Source organism: Thamnophis sirtalis, unplaced genomic scaffold (assembly GCF_051295495.1).
Source record: "Thamnophis sirtalis isolate CommonGarterSnake01/CBP01778 unplaced genomic scaffold, rThaSir2_p1.2 scaffold_6, whole genome shotgun sequence".
In the NCBI taxonomy this organism is placed as follows: domain Eukaryota; kingdom Metazoa; phylum Chordata; class Lepidosauria; order Squamata; family Natricidae; genus Thamnophis; species Thamnophis sirtalis.
Window position 1 is genome coordinate 30572093 of NW_028261386.1, and position 17929 is coordinate 30590021.

Consider the following 17929-nt stretch of genomic DNA (forward strand, 5'->3'; position numbering starts at 1 on the left):
CATCAAACATGCTTGATTGTTCTCATTGCTGTCAGCCAATAGAGGAATCCAGGTGTCAAATAATGTGATGAAATCCTCTTAATCATTCTATGAACTAGACCCAGAGGCTGCCATCAGATAGGAGCCAAAGTGTGAAAAAGGCTGATTCGGAAGTCACTCAACAGGCAATCAGGCTCTCAGGGCCAAAAAATGAAGCAAGAGCCAGCAAAGAGAATCACTGACTAGAGGAAGTACCAAGCTGGACAGGAAACAGTAATATCACAGTTTTGGGCAGAGACTTTTGCCTATACTATTTTTCTGCCCCCCCCCCTCCCCACAACAAATCTAGATCATTCCTGTGAAACTTGATGGCAAAAACCAAAAATCTTTTTAGAGAATTAAATTTATCATCGTTTGTTTTTTATAATTAAAAATCCTACAAAGGCAGCCTCTCCCATCTCCCAAAGAAATGAAGCTTAACTGTTTTGTGTTTTACTCCTAAACCTTAGGAAATTACAATTGGCCAGAAATAACAGACCCACACGCTCTGATGTAGATCACACTTATAAAGTGCTTTTCCAAAAAGTTACAGAGTTACCGGACACGAGCCTCTGTCTCATTCCTGAAGATTTAATACTGGCGACGAGGACTGGGGACCTGTAACCAGAAGAAAAAGAAATCAACTGCCACTTCTAGTCACATCGTCTACACTCCAACCAACTGCCATGGCCGGAATGCCAACGTTTGCCCCTTTTGGGGTTGGAGGTGAAACCTGGGAGGCATTTATTGAACGGTTTGAATGCTTTTTAATCGCTAACAACCGTCAGGGTCATTCTCAAGCGAGGAAATGTGGGTTCTTCCTTACGGCTTGCGGTCCGGAAATGTTTGCCACCGCAAGGTCCTTTGCCGCCCCAAGAGCGGTGTACGACCTCACCTGGCAAGAACTAACAGACGGACTGCAGGCATACTACGCACCTACTTCCTCTCAAATAGCCAGACGCTTCGCTTACCACAGGCGAGTCCAAAAGCTTGCAGAAACGGTCAATCAATTTTTGCAAGCCTTGAGAGTTGCTGCAGCACAGTGTGAGTTCCCAGATCTGGAGGCAAATCTCGCAGAGCAATTCGTCTGTGGCCTAAAGGATATTTTTCTCAGGCGTAGACTTTTGGGCAAGCCTAAGGTCACATTAGCCTATGCCATAGACGAGGCTCGCGCTGCGGAGTTGGCAGATTCATCGTCCAACGAAATAGAACGCTACCTCGCGCAGATGACAGTTGCTGGAGGGTTACCTGCCACTCAAGCCACAACCGTTCCAACGCCTCCTCCACTCCAGCAGCCAACTTACATTACAAAACTAATTGATGAGCTAGCCCCCCTGCCTGACTATCTACAACAACTTCAGGTAGATAGACTCGGGGCACAACCCCGCCGTCAGCAGCCTCGACAGAATCAAGCCATCAGCCGTTTCCCTTCAAACTCCTCTGCTTGCATTGGTTGTGGCGGAGCACACGCCCGGGCTAATTGCCCCTTCAAGGCAGCAGTTTGCCGCCGCTGCGGAAAGAAAGGACATTTAGCCCATGTCTGCAAAGCCTCACTTCCTACTCCTTCTGCAGCAATCGATCCACCTCCTCCATATTGTCCGCCACCACCCCCGCCGAAGAGCTCGCAGCAGCGGAAACCTGCTCAGCGTCAAGACGAATGCTTTAACAACAATCAAGCTTCTTCGTCCCTGCATGACACTTCCATCAACTCATCCTCACAGGGTACGGACAAAGTCAATATTAATATACTGATTGAAGGGAAGCCGTGTCAGATGGAAGTGGACTCCGGTTCATCAAAATCCCTTCTTTCATGGGACACTTTTTCTATGTTGTGCCCCCACGTGAAACGTTGTCACTTGTCACCCCTTAACGCAATTGTAACAGACTATCAAGGCTCCCATATCTCTATCCTTGGTTCATATGCCTTGAGGGTTTCTTATGGCAAGTTTTGTGCTGTTTTACCTGCTTTAATTGTTCAGAAACCCTTACCAGCAATTCTGGGGTTAGAATGGTTTTCTCCCTTGGGTATCTCCCTTCAGGGGATTCATTCTACTGCAGACACGCCCCCAGACATAGCAGCAGTCTTGTCAGACTACGCTGATATTTTTGATGGCCAGCTAGGCCATTACAAAGGAAGCCCCATATCCCTTAGCTTGGACCCCCAGGTTGCACCAATCAGACTGAAGGCCCGCAGGGTGCCCTTTGCATTAAGGCCAAAGGTTGAAGCTGAGCTCGATAAGCTCGTGGCGCAGGGCATACTGGAGCCCGTCGACCACTCACCTTGGGAGACCCCCATTGTGATTGCGGTGAAGGCCGACGGCTCCATTAGGATCTGCGCCGACTATAAGTCGACCATCAACCTTGGCCTTCAGGCAAACCCCTATCCAGTCCCTGTTGTACAGCACCTGCTCCACTCCTTGGGGCAGGGCCGTATTTTCGCTAAACTGGATATGGCGCAGGCCTACCAGCAACTCCCTGTGGATGACGATGCGGCGGCTGCCCAAACCATCGTCACCCACCGGGGGGCTTTCCGTTGTCGCCGCCTTCAATTCGGCGTTTCCGTTGCCCCGGGGATTTTCCAGAGCCTCATGGAACGTCTGCTCCATGGGCTCCCTGGAGTGGTACCTTACTTTGATGACGTCCTGATCGCTGCTGACAGCCGCTCAGACCTCATCAAAGTACTGAGGAAAGTCCTCGACCGTTTCAGGGGCGCGGGTCTTAAATTTAAACGCAGCAAATGTTTCTTTGCTGTGCCCCAAGTGGATTTCCTGGGCTTCACAATTGATGCCCAGGGAATTCACCCTACCCCTTCTAAATTGGCAGCTATCAGGAACGCTCCCACTCCTACTACAAAGGTGCAGCTCCAATCGTTCCTGGGGCTTCTAAATTTCTATGCGCCTTTCATCCCTCACAAGGCATCACTAGCCAAGCCACTACATCGGTTGCTCGACCGATCCGCGCCTTGGCAATGGGGCAGCCGCGAAGCACATGCGTTCGCGGCTGTCAAATCCCTGCTGACATCAGAGGCAGTCTTAGTGCAATATAGCGACAAGATGCCCCTGACTCTAGCATGTGATGCCTCCCCCGTCGGTTTGGGGGCTGTTCTGAGTCACGTCCTGCCCAACGGCTCAGAAGCCCCCATAGCTTTTTATTCCAGAACACTGTCCTCGGCTGAGAGGAACTACAGCCAGATTGACAAGGAGGCTCTGGCTGCAGTGTCTGGAATCAAAAAGTTTCACGACTACCTATACGGGCGGCACTTCACCCTATTCACAGACCATAAGCCACTCCTTGGGCTACTGGCTGGTGATAGACCGACCCCTCCTATCCTGTCCCCAAGGATGACCCGCTGGACGGAGTTCTTAGCGGCGTACTCTTACGCCCTGTGCTACCGTCCGGGCAAGCAAATAGGGCATGCAGATGCCCTTAGTCACTGCCCTCTTCCGGACACGGAAGATCAAGCGGTTCCTTGCTGTTCTGTTCTGGCAATTGCTCAGTTAGAATTGCCATTGACTTCTACCAATGTGGCCGCCTACTCTCAGTCTGACCCCACACTGTCACAGCTATTGAACTGGGTCCTGAGAGGCTGGCCTGCGGGTGAGTTACCACCACAGTTCAAGCACTTCAAGAACAGACAGTGGGAGCTTTCTATACATTCAGGCTGCCTACTGTGGGGTGACCGTGTGGTCATCCCAACGGTCCTCCGACAACAGATTCTGCAACGCCTCCATGAAAGTCACCCCGGAGTCAGCAGAATGAAGGCCCTTGCTCGCAGTTTCGTTTGGTGGCCAGGTTTAGATGCAGAGATCGAAGCCTGGGTTGCCAAATGCGAAACCTGCCAGCAGTCCCAACCATCTCCTCCTTCCTCTCCCTCCCGGGAATGGGAGATGCCTCGGGGTCCCTGGTCTAGAATACATATAGATTTCGCTGGCCCCTTTCACGGCCAGACTTTCCTTATAGTTGTGGACACGTACTCTCGATGGGTGGAAGTATTGCTCATGCACTCCACCACATCTGACAGTACTGTGCGAGCCTTGCGACGATTGTTCGCAACCCACGGGTTGCCGGACACAGTAGTATCCAACAACGGCCCGCAATTCACGTCCACAATGTTCCAAACATACCTGGCCGAGCAAGGGGTCCCTGGCCGAGCAAGGTTGCCCCTTACCACCCGGCCAGCAATGGCCGAGCGGAAAGGGCAGTTAGATCTGCCAAGGAGGCTTTGGGCCGTCTAAACCGTGGAGACTGGCAGGCAAGGGTGGATGCTTACTTATTGGCACAGCACTCCACACCTTGCCCCCTGACACAGAAAAGCCCCGTGGAGATGTTGATGGGCAGGCGCCTGCGGACCACCCTGGATAGATTGCATCCCATCTATTCAGGAATTCAGTCTGGCAACCTGGGGCCTCCAACCCCCTCCCGCACTTTTAAACCTGGGGACCTGGTTTGGGCTAGAAACTATGGAGGAGAGACGAGATGGGTGCCCGCAATTATAACCGAAATAACAGGGCCCGTTTCCTACAGGATTCGAGTTTCAGATGGATCAACCTGGAGAAGACACCTGGATCAATTGAGACAACGACGGTCATCAGAAAATAATTCTCAAGCCGACACGCAAGGTCCTGGCTTAACCGTTTCTCAGCCAGACCTGAATCCGCAACCGCAGTTAAATAACCACAACTCTCCAGCCTTCTCCAATCCAGGCCAGCCTAGCTCAGTATCACAGCCCAGCGTTGCTTCTCAATCCGGAGTCGAAAACCCCAACCCATTACGTTTAGGCCAACATAGACCTAGCCTTCCCCTTCCAGAGGCCGCCTACCGGCCTAGTCACAAGCTGACAACATCCTCGGTCGCGCCCCCTTCGCCCAGCTTACCATTCAGTGGGAGTCATCCATTCAGGGTTCCTCTGCCATCAGACGTCACCTGGAGCTTCACTCCCCGAGGGGAGGAGCTCAGACAGGGACATCACTGCGATGATCCGCCTGCAATGCAATTGCGGCATTTGGGGCGTGTCCGCCGTTCTCCTGTTTACTTACAAGACTACGCGTGCGCAAACATCACGCATGCGCACAGCTGGGGGGGAAGAAGTGTTGTATAGTTAAAGTTAGGCCTCGCTGTTACGAATCACAGCTCGGCAGCAGCCAGGCGTGTCTTAGCCAATCAGACGCGCCTGTCAGTTGCCGGGCTGTCAGGCGCGCGAGTCTGCGGAACTATAAAAGGCAGACTCGTTCAAACTGTCAGTTGTTCAGCGCCAGAGCAGACGAACTCTCCGGTCCAGCTGGAGCTGCTTCGCTGCCTCTCTACACAGATCATCCTTCTGTTTGCTACATTGTTAAACCAGCACCCTTGCCTGGTTGTTTCCTGTTACTGTTACAAGTCGTGTTTAAATAAATTGGTTACAGAGTTACCGGACACAAGCCTCTGTCTCATTCCTGAAGATTTAATAGTATTAATCTCCAACAGATTCCAAAGAAAAGCAATTACCAACCTAATCCAAAGGGAGACTCCCCCAAGAACCAAGACACAGAACAGGACAACAGCATCGCCCTCCTCCCTTACATCAAATGCACCACAGATAAAATCAGCAAAATTCTCCACAAACACAATATCAAGACAGCCTTCAACACTGACCAAAAAATAGCTAACATTTTAAGAAACCCCAAAAACAAAATCCAGCTAGAAAACCAAGGAGTCTACGAAATACCATCAAAATCTGCCCTGCAACATACATAGGACAAACGAACAGGAGAATAAATGCATGCATCGCAGAACATAAGAACGCAGTAAGAAAAAAAGGAAAAAAAACTTCCTCCCTTTTCCAGCACCTTAAAGCTACAGGACATGAAATTAATTTTGAAGGAAACCAAATTAATCTCCAAAAGTGAACACTTCAACAAGAGAATAAATATGGAAGCTATCGAAATAGAGAAACACCCCCACAACATGAATAAATGTGATGATACCTCCCACCTACCAGACATCTGGAAACCAGCCCTATTCAACAAACGAACCCCACCCACCACCCAACACAAAACAACAACGGACACACAGCCAGCACCAATCAAACAATCATGATACCACCACACAACCAATCAATCCACTTATTGAAACAAAGCCACCACTCCACATCCCCCACCAAGATTTATAGAAAGACGGCAGCTCCGAGCACACTTTAAGCCGAAAACATCAGCCTGAAGATGGCAAGTGAGACCTCGCCAAAACATTGCCAAAGTAATCTCAATCTTACATGGGAAAAGACCCGAATACAACAAGACCAGCATACCTACACCCATGAAAATCTAAGAAAACACACACACACACACACACACACACACACAATCTCCTCTGTGTTCTATTTTGTTCTTCAGTTGGGTATACTAGATATCATATTCTTTTCTTAAAGGGAAGTGCTCCAAATACATCTGACTTCTAAATGTAAGAGCTGCAAAGTGCAAACTGAACCTCTTTTCTCAACATCCATATCTACTTGTTCTACCATTAACTGTTAGTAGCTGCAAAATTTCCCTCTTAGCCTCTGTTCCCTATCTGTATTATTGGGAGGGGAGGACATTTTCTGACAAAGTTGCCTAACAAAGCATACAAAAATATTACAATTACATCATATTATCATCCTGTCAAATCTGGAACCAAATGTTCAGTATCTTTGCTCGTGTGAAATACTTAATTTTCATCTGTTAGGTGTAAATCCCATAACAAATTTATCAGGAAATCTTATCTCCCATGTTACAGGTGAAAAAACTAAGCCTGAGAAGAAAGAGTTTAAAAGGGTTCCTCACCCACACTCTCCCCCCCACCCAAAAAAAAATTCCTTTCAGGAAATAAAAACATTTTACAAATGGATTTGGGAATGGAAGGAAGATTGCCTTATCTTGTTTGTTTCCTCTCTTTTTTAAAACCCTCTAGAAAAGCTTTGTCTACTCACAGTAATTCTTTACCTGAATATTGAGCGAGACCAAACAAAGATCTGCATTTTCTTAACTATAGTGTACTCCAGTGAGCCTTGAAAAAATAAAGAGGTGAAAGAAGAAGAGACCTTTTATCTCTCTTAGCCTGTGCAAGTACTGTTTTTGAAGAATACAAAGAAATAATAAATAACAATACAGGATCACCAGGGGAAGTTGATCCATTTATATTTACACTCCAAAGGGTGTTCCCTTTTTCCATCTGGTGCATTTTGAACACTTCTTTCACAAGTAGAGTAAATCTGAACCAAAAGTAAGCGTTCAACACATCAGTCATGATAGTGTATCTTGCCCCGCCAGGAAGCAATCCTAGGGGACAGCAATCACCTTTAAGCCCTCTGTATGAGTTTCCCAGAGGCCAACATGAGGAAGAGGAAGTAGAATTGAGTCTATTTGACCTATGGGCAAAATTAGTGCAACACTATAGAGCACTATAACAAGAATAAGGCATTTTCAGCAGTGGGTCATTGTTAACTTGAAATATTTTGCTGTGCTCCAATTAAAGGAAGGGTTTGGTATACCTGCTTACTTGTTTGTTTGTTTTTTTCCCCTTCCCTCCCTTCTTTCCTTCATTCCTTTTTCATTCTTGTATTGATATTTCTCTCCCTCCCTTTCGTTGTTATGTTACTGCACAGCTGGGAAGCTGAATCTTCACTTTTGATTTTATAATTACACAAACAATGTGTGACTAGTAGGCCTGGTAGGGAGGCTAGTCAAGGAAAATGGATGGAGGAATATTATTGGACTACACCGCTGCTTAAGGAGAGGGGAAGGAGAGAGATCAAAAATAATCGAGATACTGTACTGTACCGACTGCTCACTACACTGGCTTTGAAATTATCCCATTTAATATAAGATGCACATTGTGATGGAAGAAACAATATCCTCCAGGTTCTATTGGTCAGCTTGACATAAATACAGGGTAAAGCATCTGCACCCATGTTGACATGATAAACTCTTTTGTGATATAACAATTATCACCAAATTCCCTTCAATTTATGTCAGTGCTGCCAAGCAATGTGTATTTTACTGGTGCTAGAAGTGATAACAAGTTTTCTCAAGTTGCAAAAATCCTCAAATGTTATTTACATATTGCTTTTCTCCCAGCCCCTCCCCACTTTTAAAAATATCATAGTTAAAAGCCAATTTGTGGCAGTAAGTGCTATAGACAATACAATTGTGCGAAGATGAACAGATTGTCTATAGCAATAGCACTTAGACTTACATACCACTTCACAGTGCTTTATAGTCTAAGTGGTTTATAGGGTCAGCCTATTGCCCAGGGGTGAAATGGTACCAGTAAGGAATGGTTTGCCCAAACCAGTAGTAAAAAATGCTACTGATTCGCCTGAAATGCTACCAGTTCAGGCGAAGTCGTAGTTCCAATGATCAGCTGTGTGACAATCAGCTGTGCGCCGTGATTTATATTCACTAGAAAGCAGGAAATCCTGCTTTCTAGCAAATCTAAATCATGCGGCACAGCTGTTCCCTCCCCCTCACTGTTCTACTTACCTTTACAGCCTCAGAAAAGGCTTCAGTCCGCGTGCCAAAGTGAACCTGTAGCAGACTTCAGACCATTTCACCCCTGTTATTGCCCCCAACTATCTGGTCCTCATTTTACTGACGTCGGTAAAATGGTATTTTGTGTATTGTGTATACTAGGTGATATTGGCAATTACATTAATTGCTTATCTCCAAATCCTAGTTTTAGGAGGAGGGGCATATTTACTTTCTTCGTAATATACAAATTTTGAAATTTCCATCATGTCAGCCATTTTTACTTATGACTTTTTATGGTGGGAGAGTTTCAATCCTGTTTCCATGAGATCCAATTTTGACTCAAATGACTATAGATTTACTTCCTCCCTACTTGCAAAAGTGGAGAGTGGGAGGTACACTCAGTGTAAAATCAACTTGATCCTATACTGTTCAGGCCAACAAGACTAAAACGAAAAGGTGACAACCATAACCTCTGCTTTAGAGTTATATCCAATAGCTTAATATTAGCTGGCAACAACAATTAAAGAAGAAATCATCTTCCTCCCCCACAAAAACAATTTTGTCTGTTTGTATGTGTACATTTGTGTGTATCTAGTAAGCATGCTTTTCAGAAGGCAAACCCTAAAAAAAGAACAGAATCAGGCCCCAAAACAGCAGGATGGGTGGAAACTGGATGGAAACGAGGTGTGGGAAAGAAAGCTAAAGAACTCAATAGAAAAATAGAAATCTTTGTAGGAAGACAACCAGATGAGTCTATAGTCACCAAAAATCAATTTTATTGAAAGGCATACTACATGTTTTCATGAACTGCAACTCACATCATTCAGATTTTTTTAAAAAAGGTTATGTCTTTTAAGCAAACTTGTTAATCCATAATGATAGTAACCATTTGTATCTCCCACTCATTCAGTTCTTTTAACAGCCTTTTAATATAAGAATACCCCCCCATCCTGATTGAAAGGTAATTGAGTGGGGGGGGGGGAAACCCCTCTCTCTATGGAGTAAGTTTTGGAGTGAATCCCACCTGTTCTGTTCTGTGGAAGGGTGGAGCATAGCTAAATCCAATACACTGAATATTGAATTTGATCAATGTACAATTCTCATTCTCTCTGTGTCTCTCTGTCTCTGTCTTTCTGTCTCTGTCTCTGTGTGTGTGTGTGTGTGTGTGTCTCTCTCTCTCCCCCTCCCTCCCTCCCTCCCTCCTTCCATTTGTTTGCATGCATGTGCCTTTGAATCAGTCTTGATTCTTGGCACTTCCATGGACAAGTACCTGCAGTTTTCTTGGCAACATTTTCCAAAATTTGCTACTTCCTAGGACTATAAAATAACAGATTTAAATCCTCACACTGCTCAAAAGCATCCAGGATAATTCTAAATCAGAATGGAGAGCACAGCATCTCCCATTTTGACTGAATTTTCTCTATGTGCCAAGGTTTTTAGTTTCAGCTTCAAAACAAGGTAGGATGAATGTCTTAATCTCCCCAATAATACCTTATTCCCACAGAGAGCATGCTAGTTGCACCTCTAGCTAGGACATAGGAGAACTTTTGTGGCAAGCATCTCTCCCCACTTTCAAGTACTTGTCACAATAACAGAGACATAAACAGAGAAGCAGCTAAGGGCATCCTAAAAACTGCCAAAATGTAGGTGGTCTATAAAGAACCTATTTGAGCCGCTGACTTTGGCAAAGAAAAAAAAACTAGTCCTTAGCGATTTTCAAGCATTTATTCCAGAATTACTCCTTTCTCCCTTGATACTTCAAGTCAATAAACAGCAACCAACAATTATGCCATTTGATTGCTGAAATGAAATAAATGCTCTTCTTTGTCCCTGGATATAATCCTATGAGACTATTCCCTCTTGCTCTCTTATTCTGCTGCTCAGTGAACCAGTAAGGAGAATATTATGAGTTCTGGGTATTTATTTAACAAAAATCCTGACATATAACAAACCTTCAAAGAATGCAACAGCTGCTGTACACAACTGAAATCCTTTTTTTTTAAAGGCTTGTCCATTGCTTTTAGCATTTCAGTTATATATATATATATAAAGTTGCATTATACAGGAATAATTTAGTTCATTGCTTCTTAGCTTGGCAGATTCAAGATGTGTGCACTTCAGCTCCCAGAATTCCCTAGCCATCATGAAGTCCACATGTCTTAAAGTTGCCAAGGTTGAGAAACATTGATTTAGCTGACATTGCAGAGATGCAGGAACGGAGTTAACGGAAATAAGGCAGATTGTCCTCCTATAGATACATAGCTGGCACTGCCCACCTGCCCAATGGTGAATCTCTGAAGCCCAAAGTACACCACCCTTTCCAATGTATACAGTATATATTCTAGCAGGGCAGAAATCACACCAATTTAAAGAGATATATTATAGAAAGAATTGAGTTTCTCAGTTGCACAAAAGGGAGATGCAGCAAACTGCAAAACTTTCAGTATGTGAATGAAATGCTAATTTAATGGTAAGATTTACCTTCCTCCCACCCCCAAATGAGAGTTATAACTGGATTTGATTCTTACTTTATAAAAAAGGTAACATCTCCTCCACAGAAAGAATTACCAGGCCAAAGACTTCAAGTTGTTAGTCTTTCCCCCGAAATGCTTGTTTTCTGTCTGCAGAAAATAAGGCAAAAGAGAGCATTCTATCCAGTGTTTTTCAAACTCTGATCTAAACCTACTATCTGAAGAAATATGGCAGGAATGTAAATAACTGGAAAGACAATTCTCCCCTAAATGTCCCGCCCTAGCAGTGGTGGGTTTCAAAAATTGTTTGAACCTACTCTGTTGGTGTGGCCTCTTTTGTGGGAGTGGCTTGCCACCCATGTGACTGGATGGGAGTGGCTTGCCGCCCATGTGACCGGATATGAAGATGCCAACAACACTTGTCAGAACCACCTTAAATTACCTCACACACAGCACTGGCATGCATAAGAATATGATGTAAACTTGTTTTTTAAAAGGCATCTTTGGTTTGCGTTAAAACAACTTCAACACACGCAATGTTCTGATTGCACCACAAATGCAATAGTTATCCTTACCTTTCACAAAGGCACTGAGTTTTACAAATATGAGCATGATAGTGTAGAATAATCATATCCAAGGACCAGTGGTGGGTTTCAAAAAAATTTGGAACCTCTTCTGTAGGTGTGGCCTGCTTTCCGGTCCACTGGTGGAACCTCTTCTAACCGGTTCGGTAGATTTGACGAACCAGTTATACCGAATAGGTGCGAACTGGTAGGAACCCACCTCTGCCCCCTAGCACAGGAAAGTAGGATGGTTGGAGGTTGGCATAGAGATAGGGATTCCATACACTGGGCTTGCATTTATACTTTCTTTGTATTTCTAGTCCTCATGAGACCCATTCTTGTTCTAAATCCAGAATGATATATGTATTTACTGCAACTGCCATCTTATTTATTATGCATCTGATCAGGTTCTTGTTCACAAAATGTCATGGAGTAAATTATAAATCTGCATTCCTTTGCATTTAGTTTGGAAGAGGTGCTTTAGAGTGGATGGGAGTGCAAATACACAGTGCCTGTCTGTAGCTGACTCAAGCAATTGTTTGTTTTTTCAGGGTCACAAGACTCCAAAGTATTGCATAGGCTTGGTAAATCGGTTAGGGAGCAATTTATCACACCAACGTCCTAGTTTCCTGCTCTGCCTTTCCCTTTTTCTCACTCAGTGCTTTGTATGTGGAAAATTCCCACCCAATGTCCTTTGTTGGAAGAAGATACGATAAGCTGTACACATGTGTAGAATCAGACATTAAATATTCATCATGTGTCTAGCTAGGAATATCTGCAGAGAGGTAAACAAGTTAAAATGGCAGCCACAACTTGCATGACCAAAGTACTTTTTAACATGAATAATAACACACACAAAAATGGTATGGGGATTCAAATAGATGATGGTGGTCACCTTATTGAATTTTTTATCCCACCCCATGTTCATGGACATCCCTTCCTCCAGAATCTGAGAAAGTAATAAAGAGTTTCATAGCATTTTAAAGATTAAACAAATTGATTATATACATAAGCTTTCATAGGTTCTTCCTCCATCAGATACAAGATTCTGAGTTGTCTCGGCTAAAACATTACCTTTAAAATATTTCAGTCCCAGTGAAGATAGAAGAATCCTGTTGCAAGAGCATCAAATCAGATTATTGTGCCAGTTCTTTTAAAAGATGAATATGTATGTAGCATGAAATGATGTGTGGACTGGTGGTGTTTTGTAAATTGTGCATTGCACAAATAGCGTTTATCTATCAACGTAAATACTTCCCCCCCACCCCCTTACAATTAAGAATAAACAGCTGGCTGTTAATTTAAAACTGGAAGAGGAAATGGTCAGAGTGCTAACATGAATTGCTAGACACAGCTCTTTAGGTATCAAACTCTAGAATTTAAAAAAAATCCATTAAACAAAGGTTTAAGGATAAATTATTTACAAGATCCATTAAAAAAACATTAGGCTATGTCATTTACAAAAGAAATAGCTGACAAGCCAGGCAATCATATTGTTAGATATTTGCCTTAGTCACCTTAAAATCATAGATGGAAGAACAAAAGCAAAGATTTTATTCAGTCCAGAGTTGCATCTTTTGGTAGAAGTAATTTTCCGTGTGTTTTGGTTCAATAATGCTTAAGCAACAATCCCATTTCTCTTCTTGAGAATATTAGAGGAATTTCAGTGAAGCTAGAATACTTAGTGTAATATACCAACCACACAGAGCGAAGCCTCTATAGGCTAGTATGCAAACCATTATCTCCCCATTTATGAGAGACTATGGAAGCAGGAGAGGAGTTCAGATGCTGTGAAGAAAGGCAGCCAAAGCCATGTGGGAAAAACATGTTTTTATGGGACCTAGGAAGCATGCTTTTCTGTGGCTGCCCATGTGTTCTGCCTGCTGATATATGCCACACCTCAACTATGTGTGCATTTAGGGGAAAAAACCACTAAGTTCTAGCTTTTTCCTCCACTGCTTGGATCCAGTTGAATGGAGGAGTATTCTTTTAGTTCTTTAATTATCACATTTTGTTGACATTTTATATTGTATAAATATGGTGGTGGTGGTAATATTTTATGGTTAACATTTTTTTAGTTTATTGTTTGCTTCTCTTGTGTGCCACACTAAATCACTTGAGTTGGGCAGCCCAATAAAAGCATTAAATTGATCAATCAATCAATCAATAAAATATCCTGTAAGCTCTTTTGAGCTTTTATTGAAAAGGTGGGAAATAAAATTAACAAAAAATTATAAATAAACATATCTAACATTTTAGAAGACACTCTTTTGATAGCAAGTGAGACACATTTGTTGATTCTAAAAAGGGCATTGATTTGAAGGCTTGGGATCATTTAAGAACTGGTTTTTTATTTTGACATGTATTTGAAGACACCATTAACATTTTAATTTTCTTTGGGGTTACCCTTTGATTCTTTTTTTCTTTATTGTATCAATTTACCCCCAATTCTCATGAAAGAATACTAAGTGAGTAACAACTATTTTGAAAACTGCTTGTATTCATCTTCTCCATAATGCTACAGAACCATTTCTTTCTGTTCTCTGCTACTTTTGCCACCTCTTGAGGGCAACCTAATCTGGATGCAGTGTCAGCCCTTTGTGGTAGCCCTGACACAAACACCAAAGCCACAAATACTAAAACTACTTTCATTTTAAGGTTACATTAATAGAATCTTGCAAGTCAAAATATGCTTTTCCACACCTTGCCTTTAACCTAAAAAGAAATAGGGAGGGTTAAGTCAGAGTTGCTTTCACACATCACATTTTTGCTTTGGATTGTGATTTATCTGCCTTATTTGCCTTGGCTGAAGTTTTTTCCTCCTCTTCCTCAAGGTTATTCTCACAGCCCATTACATGCAGACCTCAGATCATTCTAGTTTGGAATGCATCAGGGGGTCTTCTCTGAGAGTCCTCTTCCAACCAGAGATGTACCACTGATCTCTACAAGCTCTTGGTCATTCTCCTCTTAGCTGCTGATCTTTGATTGAGCTTCAGCCCCACTAAGATTGAGTGCATGTTGTGTCCTTTTTAATTCGCTTTGTCTTGTTTTTTAACTTCTTTTAATTTTTTTTAATTGTTTTTATGTGAGCCGTCCGGAGTCCTCCGGGATTGGGCAGCATACAAATCAATTAAAACCTTAAAACCTTACTTTGTACCTCTTCTAGTAACTAATATTCATAAGAAAACTCTGAGACTAGAAGGATTATATTGCCACCACGGGTTTTAATTGCTTTAAAAGCCATCCAAGATGGTAACCATCACAACATTTTTCAGCATGAAATTGTACAATTTAGCAATTAGCTGTATGAAGAACCCTGGTATTCAGTTGGCCCCAATGCTCAGGTTAGGGGTATGGGGTGGAGAGCCAGACAACATAGCAGAGAGTGGAGAAGGAATTGTGTGATTATTAGCATCCCATCCTAACACTGCTGCTGCCCTGCACTGAAAAAGGCAGCATGCTGTGCCAATGACCTAATTATCCATCGCAGATTATGCCATTATTGGTCCTCCAGCCCAAGGGACAGCAAGTTCTCCATCTGCGAGGACAACAAGAGTAGTGCACCAGTGGCTACAGCTGTCTTAATCTGTCTCCCAATGTAATAACCCCTGAGCTTTGTTAAATGACCAAGGTGCTAGCATTATGAGAGAGAGAAAAGATCCTCCTGATTGCTTTATTAGCTGTACTTATCATTTATATTCTTTCATCATTTTTCCATTTTTTCCATTTTTTTAATCCAAATCAAATTCAATTCTGTGCCTCAAGCCTCCTTTTTCTGTCTCCTCCTTCTTTGTCTTACACACTACTGCGTGTCCCCGTGTTTTACATACTACTGTGTTTCTCCTGTGTTGACCCCCAAAATAAGCACTTGGCCTTATTTTGGGGGAGGTCTTATTATTTTTGAGGTGCAAGAGGTGGCAAGCATGGTCACCTCATGGCTGCTGCTGTGTTGCAATATTTTTGGGGGAGGGCTTATTTTAGTGCATGCACTCAAAAGCCCAATTGGGTCATTATCTAGGAAGGTCTTATTTTGGGGGAAATAGTGTAATACTTTTCTTGTTTTGTCTTTATAGTTTCAGAAAGACAAGAATTAAGGAAAATGTTTGTAAGAGCAGAGTAAGCATAAGATTTAAATCTCTGCAAATTCAGGTCTGGGGGTATGGAATCTCAGCAAAGAAATATTGCAATAAATACACTTTAGAGAGGACATATCCCTCTCCATACATTGAAAATTCCTTTTAGTTATTTAAGTTTTATTTGTAGTTATTTATTCAATTTACATTCCACTTTTTCTACCCAAATAGTAATCAAGGCAGCTTTGCTATAAGCATATAGTAGCTTTGTTAATTGTAGGTGATTATGTTTTTATACAAATTTAGTTAAAAGGTGGCCGAGATGTTTGTGTGAATCATCTCTCCAACTATCCTCAGTCTCTTTGGCTTCCATTACTTCCACTATACTGTAAAGGAAATTCAGCTACTAGGAGTGCTTTAGCGACAAAACTGTGTGACAAACGAAACCACCACAGTGGAGTGGCAACCTCTGTCAGCTCCAAAAATAAATAAAATCAAAAAGGTCACTGAAGATATTCTAATGAAATTCTAAATTATACTAAGAGTTAGATAGAAAAACAGAAAGGAATTACTGTGGGATAAGAAAACCTATGCAAAATGGTTAGGCAAAATATGATACAATATTCGTCCCAGTAATGGTAATAACTAAAAGGGATTGCTTTAAGGATCACTGTAGGAAAACATTAGATTCACCAGATCCAAAGGTATCCCGTTATCCCCCCTCCCCCAGGAAAAAAAAGACATATTTATTTTTCCTCATGCCTAGCAATCTTTTCCCCATCTAGAACCACAATGTATCCCAGGTAATCTCATCGGACATTTGATTAGCAGGCCTAGGCTGCATCAACAGAGGGATAGTATCAAGGTCATGTAAAGTGTTAGTATTGCTTTATACTACACAGGTAAGATCATACTTGGAACACTGCATCCAATTTAGGTGATCCAAAAAATGTGCAGAGAAGAACAACAAAGATGTTTAAAGGGCTGGAAGCTAAAGCACACAATGAAGACTGGTAAGAACCAGATATGTCTAGTCTAATAAAGAGAAGGACTAGGGGTGACATGATAGCAGTCTTCCAGAATTTGAGGGGCAGCTAATCCCAGGTGATCTCCTAGGACATTTGATCAGCAGTCCTAGGCTGCATCAACAGAGGGATAGTATCAAGGGAGAAAGGGAGCCAATCTATTCTCCAAAGCAACAAGGGTAGGACAAGAAGTAACAGATGGAAGCTTATTAGCGAAATATCCTGCCTAGAAATAAGGAGAAATTTCCTGTCAGTGGAATGGCTTGCCTTCAGAAGTTGTGGATGCTCCATCACTCGAGGTTTTTAAGAAGAAATTGGACATCTTTTTCTCAAGGGTAATATAGGATCTCCTGTTTGAGCAAAGGGTTGGGCTAAAAGATCTCCAAGATCCTTCACAATTCTGTTATTCTGTAATTCTGTAAATTAACTTAGATATTTCAATAACAATTTTCAGACATGATTACTTTTGTTACTATATCTGACAGATGTAGGGGTTTCTTCCTTTATAAAAGATGCCAAAAGAACTCTACTTAGAAGCCCAAGCAAACCTTTTTCAAATCCTGTACCAAAATCTGCCAGTCTTCAAGAAACACCTAAATCACAGCAAAAGAAATTATGTCTAATTAATCACTGATGAAAAGTAGCTAGAACTGATCTTTTCTTTTGCAGCTAACTTTGCCAATGATCTCACAGAGCATTTTAGAAGCAATATTTAAAAGACTGTAAAGTTGAGTGGGAGTAGAAAAGGATGAAGTAGGAATCCAGATAGTTAACTCTATATTTAAGGGTAATTACTTAGCATATGTGATGCCTCAATTGTACATCAAAAAATTCTCCCAGTTGGTACCGGAGCCTTCATCTCTTTCTTTCTCTCTCTCTCTCTCCCTCTCTCATTTTCAGTGTTTTAAAAAAGATTTTCTTTTCCAGTCCTGTGGAGGGGGGGTTGTTTTTTTGTTTTTGTCAAGGAAAAAAACTTTTTTTTCCACCTCGCTCCTGCATGACAAGGGAACAGATGGCAATTTAAGGGGAGAATTTATGAGAGGCACAATCTTAATGTTGCATAAAGAAAAGAGAGAGACTCGCATCAAAACCACTGACAAATGCACTCGCTAATATTAATGCACTTCCCATTCATCCAATATGCTTCCTAATTGCTTTTCTGTACATAATAATGTGGCACCTGCTGCTCAGCATTGCGGGCGCATCAGGATCCCTCCAAAGTCAAACAGCTCCCGCAACTGGTCCTCTCCCAGTGATAAATGTAGAGCACTGTATCACACACAGTTCCTGTCAGTC

At 42.6% G+C, this 17929-nt stretch overlaps 1 protein-coding gene across 1 annotated transcript; it reads left to right on the forward strand.

The window, feature by feature from the left end:
• The first annotated feature begins 713 nt into the window (after positions 1-713).
• LOC148044927 (uncharacterized) lies at positions 714-15655 on the forward strand. The gene is given in 5 exon segments (XM_087718251.1): positions 714-2315; positions 2445-2566; positions 2798-4175; positions 4178-4898; positions 15609-15655. Coding segments are annotated over 5 exon segments (3870 nt in total).
• Positions 15656-17929: the final 2274 nt, after the last annotated feature.